The 16772-nt window shown below is 46.4% G+C and overlaps 1 protein-coding gene across 1 annotated transcript in view; it reads right to left on the reverse strand.

The window, feature by feature from the left end:
- Mtus2 (microtubule associated scaffold protein 2) overlaps positions 1-16772 on the reverse strand; it is a 351173-nt gene that overhangs the window by 194403 nt on the left and 139998 nt on the right. Inside the window, 1 exon segment of the mRNA XM_051162856.1 lies at positions 7916-8110. Within this exon segment, the coding sequence (XP_051018813.1) occupies positions 7916-8110 (195 nt within the window).

A 16772-nucleotide genomic window follows, 5' to 3' on the forward strand; every position in this document is an offset into this window, starting at 1 on the left:
ACCTCCCTGCTACGCACGGGCTCAAAAACACAGTGCCAAGGAAAGGACCTGGGTCTCTCTTGGCTGTCTGTTGCAGCAGTTCTGCAGCAGCTGCTTTCCACTGGGGATCCATTCCAGGACCCAGCAGTGCCAGTGTCTGCACAGTGTGTGTATGGAATGCCCACGTATCCTCCAGGACTCAGCAGTGCCACTGTCTTCATAGTGCATGTGTAGAACACCCAACCTATCCTCTGGGTCCACAGCAGCACCAGTGTCTGCACAGCACGTGTGAAGAATGCTCATGCGTCACCTCTGGATTGTTGACACTTATTTTTTTTAACTCTATTTTATTTGGGGTATTGATGCCTCCACCTCCCTTCCACCAACCCCTTAACCCTGGGTAAGAGAAAGAATGTTAGTGGGGAGATGGGGCGCAGACCCCTTTACTTTTCCCGGCTGTTTAGGGTCAATGGGTTCTTTTGGGGCAACACTAGTCACCGTCAATAGCAAACGAAGCAAGCAAGTCTCCTCTGAGCCTCTGTGTTGAAACGTTTCTCTCTGTCAGCCACACCAGTCTCTGGTCTCTCCAAACTGCTACACACCTCAGGCCACACTGAATGCCACACTTCCTCTCTCCAGGCTCTCCTGTTTATCCCCCTCAGAGTCTTAGACCAATGTTCCTCTCCACACTGCAGGAGGCAGGCTGTTACCAGCCGGCAAAGACCACGCCCAACATGAGATAATTATCAGCTATGGGCAAACTAAAGCCCAAACTAAAATCCTACACTTGATATTAAAACAAAAACATATTTACATAACTGAGTTTTCAAGGAAACCAAAACTTCCATTATACTAGATTACTTGCAGTACCCAATGCCACATAAGAGCTCTGAAAAAAAAGCTGCTTTAAGGTGATGTTTAGGACCTAGCGCTCAATGCAAACACAGCCCCTGAGTATTTTTGGTTTAGGGTTGGGTAGAACTTCAACTACAATCCTGTAGCTACAGAGGGATGACCATATTTGGGCAATAACAATGGGGGTTGGGAGATCAAAGACCTCACCTCAGCTTCAGGCTGAGGTGGACCCAGAGGACAGGCGGTAAGTGTATATGTCTATGTATGTACCAGGCAGGAGTGAGACTGAAGACCACCACATACCTGCTGCCCGGCTCAGTAGCTGACCCCAGACACCAAAGAGAGCGAGTGGAGAAAGCACCGGCACATGCGCCGTGACCATGGCAGTTAATAAGAAAAGCTGGGCCATACAGCCCTGGGGCTCTGAGCTGTAGGTGGTTCCCCTCATTAGCACATATTTGGAGTAAGAGGAACAAGAGTTCTTAGTCAGACCAAGTCTCCACAAAGGCCAACAGCAGCAGTGAGACACAAATGCTACGGCGATAGGGCCTGCCTTGCTAGTAGACATAGCCACGCATTGTAACCTTGTACTGTGCACTGACAAATACACGAGAAAAAGATGGCACAGTATCTCGGCCTTTGAGTGGGATGTCCACTGGCAGGGAAGAAAAGAAGGTCAAACCAGGCAAACAACATGCATGAGGAGGAAATGCTTTCCCAAGGAGCAGAAGTGGGAATGAGGGAACTGCTCAGGGTGTTCTGGAAGCAGTCACCCTACTTAGTAATCTCGCGACGCTCCATTTAGAAGAATCAGAACAAAGATTTAGGGGTTCCCCCAAACAAGCAAAGTCCCAATATCTTAGCTAAACTATGGGGGCTTTGGTTCTCACTAGGTCTTCAGGGGAAGAACCAGATGTTTACATCAGAATTAGGACACCCCAGAGCTTACTTAACATGTGGAGAGAAAAAACAAAAAACAAACAAACAAACAAACAAAAAACAAAACGATGCATAGTGAGGGTACCTAACCCCGCTGTAGTGGTTTGCTTGCCTTCCCGTGTCTTCCTGTTGCCTTGACAGGTGTTGAGGTGCCTGATAAGTGGGTATCCGGGTGAGCCCCACCCAGATGTGGGGACCCACAGAAGCAGTTATGGAAAATCATCTCAACAGGTATGGCTTAGCGTTCTCCAAGGTAAACTAGAGCTCCACGCTCCTATGTCATCCATCAAGACAGGACAAGCTGGGTAGTAACCCTAGAATGCCTGTTTGGTCGGCTGAGAGACTCTGACACATCTCCATGACCAGGAATAGAATAAACACCCCCCACCCCACCCACCCTGCCCCACCTCACCCCATACCCCCCCACCCTGCCCCACTCCACTCCCCACACCATCCCCCACACCATCCCCCTACACCCTCCCCCCACCCTGCCCCACCCTGCCCCACCCCACCCCATACCCCCACCCTGCCCCATTCCACCCCCCACACCATCCCCCCACACCATCTCCCCCACACCATTCCCTCACTCTGCCCCACCCCACCCTACCCCACCCCCACCCCCACACCATCCCGGTCTGCTTTCTATGGCTGTAATAAACCACAGCCAAAAGCAACCTGCTTCTAAAGAAGAGGGTTTATCTGACCTATGTGTCCTGCCCACAGCCGACCACTGAGGGAAATCAAGGCAGAAACTCAAGCTGGGACCCAGGCAGGAGCCAGGGAAGAGCACTGTTCACTGCCTGGCTCCCCATGGCTTGCTCAGCTTTTTTATACAGCCCAGGAGCACTTACCCAGGGGTGACACCACCCATAGTGGGCTGAGCCCTCCCCCATCCATCACTAATTTAAAATGTCTTGCCTACAGGCCAATCTTATGAAGACATTCTCTCAACAGAGATTTCCTCTTCTCAAATGACTCTGCCCTTTATACTTCTGTGTTCTGGAATCATTGAGAGGGGATGTGGAGCTGGACAAAGAACCAGTGGCTTCACCAGTGTGCGAGTCCAGGGGCCTGAGTTGGAGTCTCAGCCCCACGAGGGGCTTTGCTCATGGGTGCAGGAGTTCAAATCTGTGCACGTAGGAACATGCAGGACAACCAGGAAACAGGAAGTGAAGGGCGAGGGTCGGAATATCCCTTCTAAGGACACATCCCCGAAGACCTAACTTCCTCCCACTGGGTCTCACCTCCCAATAGCAGCAGAGGCCAGCGGCCAAGCTTTAAAGACAAGGCCTCTAGTGGAGACATAACCAAACCACTGAAGAAGTTAAATGCTCTAAAACATCACCCCTCTGGTTTCAGGGGTGTCGTGCTTGTGAGAGGAGCACAAGCTACAGTTTCCATACCCCCCTGGTACCTTTTCTTCATGAGCTATCTCGACTTTATAAAGACGAAAGTGCTTTTGACAGACAACGGGATCCCTGACCGATGTCGCAGACTGTGCGAGTCAGGAGGATAACTGCTACTTTCGTGGTACAGAAACCAGTTTCCCATATGTGCGATGGTTCATCATATGCAGAAAAGTCACGTTCCTCTTTGTAAATGTGTAGGGAGAATGAGGAAGGAAGCAGATGTGTGCGGATCACTGAGCAAATCACCAGCAAGGCTTGGGGAAAACGTCCATTTTTTTTTTTTTATTTGTTCATATCCTGATTGTCACCCCCTCCCTTGTCACCTCCCCATCCCTTCCTTAGGAAGAACACTTCAAATTATATCATCACCGATCCCAAGGAACCAGATACCCAAGTCTATCAGCCATGTTTGCTTGACTTCACCGTTTTCACAGAAAATTAGAAGTGCGTTTTGAATTTTGTTCTAAGTCCTCTTTTCTTCTCACAACCAAACTGGATTCAGATACTCGAGGAAATAGCAGAGCACTAGAAATTGGAGCCCAGCAAAATGTGAGGCCGTAAAAGCCACTGACGTAGTGTGAGAGCGAACACCCGCCCTGTCACCGGCAGACACTGAAAAGCCACAGAAATAAAGCCAGCGCCAACTCTCGGGTCTATTTTGAGCAGAGGGTTTAAATGCCACCAGATTGGACTAAGGTCACCTTTCATAAATATGTTTCTTTAAAAGGGAACCTAATTGAATGTATTTCCTTACACATTATAAAGACTTGGCACAGCCTTCTCCTGCTTCCCTTGCTTTTATTTATGTACATATCAAAATGACATATAAACATAGAGACCCAAAGCAAGAGAATCCCATGAAAATCAACTTCAAGCCTCATAAATGTTATGTCCTAATTTTTATTAAAAATTTATTTTTTTGTGCATGGGTGTTTTGCGTGTGTGTGTGTGTGTGTGTGTGTGTGTGTGTGTGTGTGTGTGTGTGTCACATATCACATGCACGGCTGGTGACAGTGGAGGCAGGTGAGGGTGTTGGGTCCCCTGGAGCTGGAGTTACAGCTAGTTGAGAGCCACCTTGTGGGTACTGGGAATCAAACTGGGTCCTCTGCAAGAGCAGCCAGTGCTTTAACCACTGAGCCACCTCTCCAGCCCCTAAGTCTTAATATACCACTCAGAGATGTTGATGAATACGCCCAGGTAATTACACAGTGTCTGAACCGGAATGAGTGCCATCTCTCCAACTTCAGTGTTATCATAACCATGACCAGAAGCTATAAAGACTGCTCCCCAGCCCGCAATGAATGCGGTTCATCTAACGGCCATTTTCCCAGCTGGCCTTTTGAACCTGCAACACCGAACTTTATTGCGCATGGTCGACAGATGGGAATGGCCTAAGAAAAAGTAATTATTCCTGCACAAAGCTTTGCCCTAAACACTTCCAGTTACTGCTCCTCTCATCCCTGTGGATGGTTCTAAACCTAGATCAATTATTATTATTTATACTATTTTATAGTGACCACACCGAAGTCACAGATCTCGTCAATGCAGAGGTGATGTGTAAATCCTACTGTCTCTAGAGTGCACACCGACCACCATCATGCTGACGTCACTCTTCACACCGAAGAGAACAAAGTTTCACTGCCACAGGGCAGCCAGGCTCTGGGGCTCTTAACTCGCGCTATGGTGTGGACAGCTAAGCCCTCTGTGTCGTGTCGCTGGGATGCGCTGAGAGGTCAGCTCTGCAACATCCTCAACATGTGTACCCAGAAGAGCTGCACAGAGCGGTGGAGGAAATCAACCTGACGCAGTAGTCACCTCACAGGACAGCTATGTGCCAAAATGTCACGTTGTACGTGTGTGCCTGTTTCTTTTTGTCAGCTTGACCCAAGCTGGGGTCATTTGGGAAGAGGGGACCTCAGATGGGGAACTGCCCTCATTGGGTTGGCCTGTGGGGCATCTTCTTAATCAGTGACTGGTGTGGGAGGGTCTAGCACATGTGGGCGGGGCCAAGCCTGAGCATGTGGTCCTGGGTCTTATAAGGAAGCAGGCTGAGCAAGCCATGGAGAGCCAGGCAGTAGGGCAGTGCTCCTCAGCTCCTGCCTCGAGGTTCCTGCCTTAGCTTCTTACCTCGGCTCCCCTTCATAGTGGGCTGTGACCTGGAACGTGCAATAAACACTCTCCTTCCGATGGTGTTTTGTCATAGCAACAGTAAGCAGACTAGAAAAAAGTTGATACCATGCCTTTTGTTACATTTTAACAAAAATCAGCAAACCAGAGGAGAGGGTCAAAGGTGTCTGAAAGGTGAAGAGATGGAATAAAGCAAAACGAACTCAATGCTGCTTTTGTAGACTTTTCTCTCATAATACTTTGGGCGTTGTTTTGTCTTATTCGCCTTTTGCATGTGTATTATGATTTCTAATTTTGTGATTGCTTGGAGGGCTGTGTGAGTTTTTTCTTTTATTATTCTGTTTGTTTCTTTTTTCTGTTTGCCTGTTATATGAAGAGAGAAAGAGCGCTGAGTTGAGCAAAAGGAGAGGATTTGGAAGGAGTTGGGGTAGAGAAAGCCATGCACAGAATATATTGGGGGGGCGGATGACAGAGAAAGAAAGCGAGAGAGAGAGAGAGAGAGACAGATAGACAGAGACAGAGAGACAAGAGATTGAGAGAGGGGGCAGGGAGACAGAGAGAGAGAGAGAGAGAGAGAGAAAAGAGAGAGAGATTAGTGGTTCCTAGAGCAGGCAGCTGGCAGGAAGCAGGGGAGCATTAATGGTTTGCTGGTTTGCTGGGTTTCTTTGGGGGAGAAATAATGGAGATATTCTGAGACAGATGAGGCAGTGGTGTTGCACAACCTTATAAATATATCCAAAACCCATCGAATTGTAGGCTTTAAATGAGCGAATTACATGGTACATGGATTACATCTCAATAAAACTGTTATTTTTAATAAGGAAAAAAAAAAGATATAAAAGCCAGTGATGGAGATGGTAGGATTTTAATCTCTCACAGAAAATTTAAAACACACATCAAAGCGAAGTAAGCTGCATGGTAACCCCCACGGCACTGTCCTCTAGTTTTAATGGCTTTTGAAAGTTTGCCAATCATGCTTTAAATCTATTATTCTCATCTTACGCTTCCTCCCCTATGTTGCTTTCTACCTGTACTATTTTACACTAAAACAGAATGTTGTCGTTATTGGAAACATCTGATATAGAGCAATCATCACCGAAACGGAACCCGGTCGCACAGCACCAGCCTGGAAGGTTCCTGCTGGAAGTCAGGTCTGCCCATGCCCAGCCCTCCCGTGCCTCCGCCACCAGTGTGTCACAAGCTATGCAGCCTTCATCATCACCCCCTCTCTCCAGTCCCCAGGAGGTAGAGGACCCCTGGGGTCCACATCAGAGTGACCTAAACTTGAAGGACGTGGGGGGGGGGGTGGTGCCAAAACAGTGTGGATGAAACAGAAGTGGGGAAGCTGATCTTTTGTGGACAGCCACAAAAAAACCATGGCTGTTCTGGCAGCATTCTTTTTACTATAAACAAAAGCTTCTGTAGCAACTGCAAACAGACAACTTTTTAAAAACCAAAACTAACCAACCAACCAAACAAACAAAGCCCCCACAAGCTCATGCTCAGCTCCCATCTCTGGGTGCAGGTGCTTTGTGTCCAGATCCGAGGAACGAACACAGGCATCAATAAGGTTTAATCTCAGAGGGGAAATGGCTCCTAGCGAACCTGACCTCCCAGGTCACCCTTGGCTCTTTTTTCCATGAATAAAAAATGACTCCCTCTTTGCCAGGGGAACATGAGACAGGCTGAGGGCTGTTACTGTAGGAGTTATTAAAAACACTTCGTGTCCGCTCTGGCATCCTTTAAAATGTGCGTCGGACGCAGATAATCAAATGAACGACGTATGTAAATGCATTTTTATAGCACTCAGGAGCGCACTGCTGGGTTCACGTGGCAGAAATCTTTCACATTAACCCTCGTTTCCATTGATTAACCTTCCAGAGAGACTGGTGATTTTCTACTTCAAACTATCCCCGGAACCCAGATCCTAGTCAATAATTAAAGGGGTGCGTGCTCATCTCAGGAAATAAAACTCAACCACTTTGTGGGTTCTATCCCATCTTTCCAGATCAAGTTGTCTAAGATTGGAAACGCTGACACTCTCTCCTGGGTGGTCTCAGGCTCACAGGGCGATTCTTTTAAGATTTATTATTTTCTTATGTGTGTGTGTGTGTGTGTGTGTGTGTGTGTGTGTGTGTGTGTGTGTGTGTACATGCACCAAGATGTGTGGTACCCACAGGGACCACAGAAGGAGAAAAAGAAGGAGAAGAGGAGGAGGAGAATTAGAATTAGAATTGAAGAAGAAGAAGGAGGAAGGAAGAGGAGGAGGAGGAAGGGGAGGAAGAAGCACCAGAACACCTGAATCTGAAATTATAGGCGGCTATAAGCTGCCCAGTGTGGGTTCTAGGAACTGAGCCTGGGTCCACTGAAAGGGTCTTAGCTCCCATAACTGAGGAAAAGGATAGTGTTAAATACGCAGCTTTTCTTTGGTGGGTTATCAAAACACAGTGACAAGGTGATAGATTAAAGTAGTAGATCCATGTTCTTGCCTAACAAGGAAACAGTACACAGGGTCCCTAGGCACCTCTGCCTGCCGCCAGCCCCCCTCCCCCCGGCAGAGCACGGGTGTCCCCTCCACCCATCTTCAGCCCCCTTGCCCCACTCACGGGTGACCGGCCTGCTCTGCTCTGGCTGCATGCTGTCCAGGGATTGGGTGCTGGGCACTGCAGAGACGCTGGAACTCCTCACAAAGCCGAAGGCCGCCAGCTTGGCTGCTGGGAGACGGGAGTAGCCAGGAGGACGGAGCCCAGATTTTGGTAGACTGGACTTTGCAGCACTTGAGTTAGGGGCTTTCTTGAGGTCTGTTAAAATGAATCAAAATCAAAAGAGAAGAAAAATTCTCAGTGGCCAGCAAGATAGAAACTGTCACAGAGTGAGTCTTCTGTCATGAACAGACTAACCTTGGAGGGTCTGATTCTGCACACTAGTAAGCCAATCTTTCTTTAAGATGCTTTTTTTTTTTTTTTTTTAGTGATAAAGTCAAATAACTTCACAAAATCATACTGAAAAACAATAGAGTAACAAGGACTCAGATGTTGTTCTTCTAACTCTAAATTCTGATTATCATTGTTATTTTTGTTCTTGTTTTTCTAGACACAGTTTCTCTGTGTAGCCCTGGCTGTCCTGGACTCTCTTTGTAAATAGAACAGGCTGGCCTTGAACTCACAATGATCCTCCTGCTTCTGCCTCCCGAGTGTTGGGATTACAGGTGTGCACCACCAAGCCTGGCTTTATTTTATTTATTTATTTTTAAAGATTTATTTATTTTATTTATTGCATATGAGTGCTTTATCTGCAGAAGAGGGCATCAGATTACATTATAGATGGTTGTGAGCCACCATGTGGTTGCTGGGAATTGAACTCAGGACCTCTGGAAGAACAGGCAGCGCTGTTAACCACTGAGCCATCTCTCCAGCCCACCAAGCCTGGCTTTAAATTATGGTTTTTTTTATAGCTATATAATAACCAAGATAAATAGCCTTTATCATACGAGCATAACAAGCTATTCAAGAAACACCATCCATTGTCAACTAGTTAGAGTCTGATAACATTTCAGGAAGATGTTCCATAATGCGGGACATATTCGTGTAACGGAAACTGAGAAACATGTGGATATCTTACTCGTACCAACAGCTGCTTGTTTGAACATACATGTCTGCAACCATTTTGATGACCCTTCTATGCCTGCTTTGTATTGTGACAGTAATTTAGTTCAGACTATAATAAAATAGCAAACTGGCAGTAGGTGCTTCCGAGGACACAGGAGGGAAAGTCAGGGCAGCCACTGCCTGGGGGGGGGGTGGTGATCACAGTCTGAGTAGTGGAGGAATGGGGGGCACACACATGACCTAAACCGTGGGAGATGCAGAATGGAAAGGGAGTACCGATTGATGCAAGTTCTTTTCAATTTGTGAGGACAAGATACAGTGTAAAACTTAGCCACGTGATTAAAAGCATAGAAATGTGTTCTGTGAAGTGTCCCTTCTGCTAACCCTCTTGCTTTGAGGTGGGGTCAGCCAGACTGGAATTCCCCAATGGCTGAGTGGGCCAAGCTCTCACCTTAGCCTGAGATCAACAGCGTCTCCTTGTAAAGCAGGATGCTGTAACTCATGGTCAGCATCCACTGTGTAGTCTGGTCGGTACTTGACACGGTCTTAGGGTTTCCTTGTTTTCCCATTGCTAGTTTTAGTGTCATTCCAAGCTTCAGATTTGTTCCTAAGGTATTTACCCAGCCAGGGAGTGTAAGGATGATGGAGTGTCATGCTATGGAGCCCACACCTCCGCAGTTACACTATACTTTCAGGAATATGTACTTCAAGGAACAGAAAAAGAGTGTGCGTGGGACAAAAGATGCCTAGCATTATGATGGCAAGGACACAGCAGGAAAACTCTGCCGATCGCTGGGCACCTCAAGATTCTCTGTGAGCTATCCTCTTAGGGAGCTCACAGCAAGTGCCATGGGATTATGGCCCGAAACCTGGCAAGCGCAATGCCAGGCTGCAGAGAAAAAACTTTGACATGGGGTTGTACGGTATGCATCACGGTGGAGGCCTGATTCAAACCAGAGAGCTGTCATTTGACCTTTCCCTCCAGGCTTAACATGCTCACCACGTCGCCACTGAGAAGTGGGGCTTGGTAGCCACGAAGGAAGGGAGGGTCATGTGGTTCTCACTTGGAATTCTAGCCATTACTCTCGCCCCAATCCACAGATGTGCGTGATCTCAGGAGATGCTAAAGTACAAAGGAAACAGAAGGCTAACAAAAAGGGGGCCTTCCCGGAGCAGCATCCGTCAGTGACAGGCAGGCTGTGGTGGCACTTTGTGGTAATGTACCTGTGTACAGTCTCTCAACTCCTCCCTCCCTTGCCTCCCAGCTCACCAAGCTGAGCTGTGGGGGTGCCCTGTCAGGATCAAGTGGGCAGGCGTTCATCCACATTTCTCTAGGAGCAGTTATGACAACGAAGATTCTACAGAGGCGTGTGGATGCTCCAAGGAGGGCAGCATGGGTGAAGGACAAGCAGCCACAACAGGACTCCTGAAGGACTGCACAGAATGTGACCCACCACGAAGATCTTAAGATGAGAGCTGAACCCCAGAAGATCTCGTCCATGGGACTCTGGTTGCTCAGAAAATCATGCCAATGACCAACAAAGTGTGATTTTATGAAACTGAAAAGCTTCTTCATAGCCAACAGCTAAGCAGGCAAAGGCACAGCCTCGGGAATGGGAGAAAGCCTTTGCTAGCTACACATCCGGGAAGATTACATCTGCAATACACAAAGAACTCAAGATCTCCAACATGGAGTCAAACTACTCAACTCATAAATGCTAACAAAATGAGTGGTTTTTTTTAAATTTAATTTTATTAATTTATTCATATTACATCTCAATGGTTATCCCCTCCCTTGTATCCTCCCATTCCTCCCTCCCTCCCATTTTCCCCTTATTCCCCTCCCCTAAAATGAGTGGTTTTCAAAGGATGAGATGAGAAATTTTCATCAGTCCCCTCTCCTCAGGGTTCAGGGAGTTCTGCGGAGGAGGAAAGATCGAAGGACAGAGGGGACAGAAGGCACCAAGGAAACAGTGTCTTCCAGACACTACAGAGGATAGACACACAGAAACCATGGCGGTGTGCACAGGACCTGTCCAGGTTCAAGCCAGATGGGATCCCCAGGGCTGGGAGGGGAAGTGGACATGAGCCACCACCCTAACCAAGAATATGTCTCCCAGTGACAACCACTTACAAAGGAAAAATTAACTTCTCCGATGGAGTCTTACCAGGTACATAAACCCCACTTAAGGATGTGCCCCACGCACTTAATGGTGTTTTTGTAGAATTTCTGTCTCACTTTGCTTTGTCTGGGATATGTGTGTGTGTGTGTGTGTGTGTGTGTGTGTGTGTGTGTGCATACATATATATATATATATATATATTGGCTTACTGGCCTTTTGCTTGTATATTATGGTTTATGAGTGTGTGTGTGTGTGTGTTTCTTTTAAAACTCTGGTTTGTTTGTCAGTTTGTTTTCTAGAAAGATAGAGAAAAAGGATGTAGAGTTGGATGGGTAGGGAAATAGAAAGAGGGGAAGCCCTGATCAGAATTATTCTGAAAAATGTTGTTTTCAATAAAAGACACACACAGGCGCACACAGACACACACAGGCACACACAGACACACACAGACGCACACAGGCACACACAGACACACACAGGCACACACAGACACACACAGACACACACAGGCACACACAGACACACACAGACACACACAGACACCCCCTACCCCTCACCCCACACACGTACACACGCACTTTGCTGTTAATAAATGCAGTGTTTCTGCAACCATTTGCCGTGAGTGCAGAGAAGGAGGCTCTAGTCTCTGAGAAGCCTTTAAAAGTATTCATATTCTAGGATGTCTTGGATGATTAACTCACTTCAGAGCATTTTTCATTTGGTGAATGCCCAAGCCGCTGCAGCGGATGTGGAGCTGCTTGTATCGGCAGTTTTATAAAACAAACATATCAAAGGTGGATTAGAAAGAAGAGTGCATGGTTAACACAAGTAACAAAGACCTCTCGCCTCTGCCACACCACGGCCGCTGGGTACGTATCCAAGGCTCCAGGTCAGCAGGTCACGGAGACAGCAGCCCGCCGAGGCTCACTGTTGTGCCATTCGTAACGGCTGTGTGGAACCATGCCAGGTGCCCAGCCGCAGAAGAGGACACACACACACACACACACACACACACACACACACACACACACAGTGGAACCTTGTCAACCATAAAGAGTGACAAACTCATGCTATTTTCAGAAAAACGAATGTAACTGGATATAATCATATTAAATGAAAGGAGCAAGCCTCGGCGGGGGGCAGGAGGGGAGGGGGGGAGAAATCAAATATTGTAAGTCTTCTCTCATTTTCTGCAGATGCCCTACTTAGTTTTGTTGTCGACTTGAGGGAGCTGGGAAGAGGGAAGCTCAATTGAAGAATTGTTTTCATCAGTTGTAAATTATACCTCAATAAAGCTATTCTATTCCGTCGCACGTCTAGGAATGTACAGAGGGGCACATCAAAGTATATTAAAGGAACATGTCGTAACGAAAACCCAATGTTATGTATAATTCATGCCTGCTAATAAGAATATTGAATAACTGGGATCATAATTTGTAATTCTAGGTAATCAGAAGACTTAAGATAGAACCATGATAAGTACCCATAATGTATCAGTGTCTTTCCAATATTTTCTGGGGGACAGAGTCTTACTGTAGAAGCTCTGGTCAGCCTGGCAGTCCATATGTAGACCAGGCTGGCCTCAGACTCAGAGATCTGCCTACCTCAGTCTCCCCAGGCCTTCTATACTACGCTAATATCCTTACTATTACAGGGTCTGTGTTGGGGCTGGAGAGATGGCTCCCCTGCTAAATTAAGCACCTGCTGCTCTGGCAGAGGACCCACATTAGGTCCCCAGGCCCCACATGGTGGCCCATGGCTATCTATAACTCCAGTTCCAGGGCTCCGACGCCCTCTTCTGGGCCCTGATGGCAACGAATGCACATGATGCACAGACATACATGCAGGCCAAAGACTCATGCACACAAAACTAGAAGTAAAATGTTTTTGTTTCATATTTGAGATAGTAATATTATCTCTCTCTTCCCTTTTAACCTCTCAAACCCTCCCATTTACCCTTCCTTGCTTTCTTCCAAATTCATGGCCTCGAATTGATTTGAATACTATATATAAAATAATATAATAATAATTATTATTATTATTATTATTATTATTATTACTACTACTACTACTACTACTATTGATAACCAATTGGCTTGCTCGTCCCTGGGGAAGGCCATTTCTCCTGCTGTGAGCACTCCTTAGTTGCCTGTACTTCTTCCTATAGAGTTGAGGCCCTTATCAATATTAGCACATCGGCTGTTTCAGTCCTTGCTCAGCTCATGTTTGGCAGTCATGTTGGTGAGAGTTCACGAATGCAGCTTCTGACATTCCTAGGAGACGCAGTCTCACAGCAAACTCCCTGATTCTCTGGCTCTTAGGATCTCTCTGCCCTCTTCTGCAGTTATCCCTGAGCCTTAGGCTATCCCTCGGTACTGCGCTCCACAACGCTGCACGCTGATTGGCTGTGGGTTTCCGTAAATGATCTCTGTGTGTTGCAAAGAGCCTCTGATGAGGGAGCTCATTTGACTTTTGTCCTTCTAAGTCTGTATTACCTTACTCAACACAATCTTTTCTAGTTCCGTTCAAAATAGGTAAAATCTGTAAAGGGGCTGCGCTGGCTGGAGAATTTGATCTGTCATTGTGTGTCCTCCACAAAAGCACTTCCAGCAGAGGGGTGGGACAAATGTTTGGTATTACACTTCAAAGCCCCTTCCACGGGAGCGCAAACATGATGGGAAAACTAATTAAAATAAATTCAAAGGCAATAAACATTTTTTAAAACCCTGGGATCAAATGACCAAGCCTCATGCAAGGGAGCTGAACTGACCTCATTTATTTTAATCAAAGCTCGATTTTCTGACAAGCTTTTGGCAGAAAGCAAAAGAAAAGAAAAAAATTCCTGCTCAAACAACAAAAGAGATTTTTTCTGTCTGCTGAAAGCTGCAAGACCTGCAGCTATTTCAAAGTAGTGTTATTTTTCCTTTGAAAAATAAATTCTTTGAAGAAAGCAAAATTTCCCATTTAAATGAATTGTATTTTATTTGTTTGGGCCTTTTCCCTTTTCGTATAGATTTTCTTTTAAATTAGGACTCTGCGATACTAAACAAAATCTCAATCAAGTAGAATAAGATATTTTCTTTGTGAATCAACACTGTATCGATAAAGTCCCTGTCCAACTGTCATGCAATCCAGACAGTGAAATTGATTTAGGAAATAAATTTTCATTAATCCAATCCAGTGTGAACTGGACGAGGAGAGAAGGAAGCCGCTTTTCCTTCACACACGAGGGGGCTCCTTGCCTCCTCGCAAGGGTGTGAGCCTGGGTTTGAACCCCGAACTTCAGAAACCGGACACATGTGGCATCTCAACACTCAGAGATGGCATAAGGCCGCCCTTGGCTACGCAGAGAGACCCTGCCACAAAAGCAAAAAGCAAAGACCTGGAAATAGTAGAAAGACTGCTAGACAGGATTAGTGTGTCCCGTGGCAGTGAGGGGGGCGGGGATCAGAAAAAGCAGCTGAGTGTAATCTAAGCACGATTGATCTCTGCATATATGGAAATGTTACCACGAAATCCCCCAGGGTTTATAATTAATATGTATCAATAATTATAACAAAAGTAGAAATGCTGACAGTAAGAAGGTCCACAGGGAAGGCGCCAAAGACATGGCTCAGTGGATAAAAGAGCTTGCATAAGGAGCTTCACACGCCTGTCCCATCCCTGCGAACCTACATACAAACCCGGACATGGTGGTGCCCTGCACTCCTGTGTCAAGCTGAGAGGTGGAAACCGGAGACTGGCCAGAAGTCTGCGTATTGTACATCAGCACAGCAGAAAGAATGGAGACCCCGGTCTCAGCAGGCGGGAAGGGACAGACTCTGACTTTCGCACGCAGGCGCATGCGTGGGAGCGTACACCAAGTTTACTAATGATTAGCCGGCACTTCGTGTGTGATGAACAAAATGGAAAGAAATCAGTGTCGGATCTACCTTGCCAGAACTGTAGCTAAACTCATAGGAGATTTTGATTTTGATTTGGTTTTTGAGTCATGTTCTCACTGTGAAGGCCAAGCTGGCCTGGAACTCAATATATAGACCAGGCTGACGGCAAACTCACCACTCTGCCTACCTCTGTCTCCTGAATGCTGACATTAATGGTGCGCACCATCCACACACCTAAAAATAGGTGTTTTAATGTTGTACCTAACACAGACACTGGGCAAGCACGGGATCATCAGCAATTACTTGGGATGTTTATTTCAAGAACTATTTTTCCGTATAATTTTGTATTTGGAGTCTTTATAGCATATTTATGTAATTTGAGCCAAATTATTCTTTTATTTTTCTTTCCTTCCCAGTTACTTTTATAAGCGCTGTTTTGTTTTTTGTTTTTTTTTTCCTCTTTGTTCACAGACACTTTGCTATGCTCACGTCAGCGAGGTCTCTGCACCTTGTCTGACAACAAGTGCACACGGCAGCTGTTTTTAACCACGCTTCCATCTTGCTGAGACAAAGCTCTGTTAACAAAACCTTTGGTCTTAAGGTGGCATCTCTTCCCAGGAAAGTCGGGACACAGACAAAGCAAGGAAAACAGCATGCTGTGGGGCTATGGCCATAGGTTCAACATGACTGAACTCAAGGCCCCACCCAGCACCTCAGTTTCCTCACAGGACAGAGTAAGGATAAAGCCACTATAATAGTTACTTTCCTGTCACCGTGGCCAAAGCCACTTACAGAAGGAAGCTTTATCCATGGCTCCAGAGGGAGGAGAGCCTGACATGAGGATGGGCAGGCGTGGTGGCTGGGTGGAACAGGGAGCTGAAAGGTCACATCCTGAACCATGAGCAAGAAACAGAGCACAAACCGGATGCCGGGCATGGCTCTGAATTCTCAAAGCTCACCCCCAGTGCTGTGCCTCCTACAGCGAAGGGGCAGCACCTAAAACTGCGCAGCCAACCAGGGACCAAGTGTTCAGACACACGCCTGGGAGGGACTACTCACTCCAGCCGCCTGCCTCTTCCTTACTACCCTAGAAGAGAAACAGTGTATCGGCTAACATAATAAACACCAGTGCACAGTTACAAGCTTGCTGGTTTTTTTTCTCCCTGCCATCTATGGCACACTTATTGAAATATCAAAGGGCATCTCTTTAACAAAAAAAAAAAAAAAAAAAAACCAGGACATGGACCAAGATGCAGAAGGACCAGTTTCCAAGATGACTCTGGAGCAAGCCCACTAGTGAACCAGGATGCAGCTCTGTGGTCGTGGTAGCAAGTGACTTCTGAGTGACATTGTATGTTCATCCTTTTGCTCTCAGATTGCTACCTTAAGGAGGTACTATTTATTTTATTAGTACTGGGAGATGGGAACAGTATACGTTTTTGTTTCGTTTTAAGATTTATTTATTATTATGTATACAGTGCTCTGCCTGCATGTACACCTGCATGCCAGAAGAGGGCAGTAGATTATGTTATAGATGGTCGTGAGCACCACGTAGTTGCTGGGAATTGAACTCATGACCTCTGCACCTCTGGACCTCTGGACGGGCAGTCAGTGCTCTTAATCTCTGAGCCATCTCTCCAGCTCTCAGTATAAGGTTTTAAGAAAAAGAAAAAGTAAAAACCACTGCAAAATGAGAAATAATCTACAAGACCAAATAACCCTCTTATGCATTCTTTTTTTGTTTGTTTGGTTTGGTTTGGTTTGGTTTTGGTTTTTCGAGACAGGGTTTCTCTGTGTAGCCTTGGCTGTCCTAGACTCGATTTGTAGACAAGGCTGGCCTCGAACTCA

The sequence above is a fragment of the Acomys russatus genome, chromosome 19 (assembly GCF_903995435.1).
Source record: "Acomys russatus chromosome 19, mAcoRus1.1, whole genome shotgun sequence".
Lineage (NCBI taxonomy): Eukaryota > Metazoa > Chordata > Mammalia > Rodentia > Muridae > Acomys > Acomys russatus.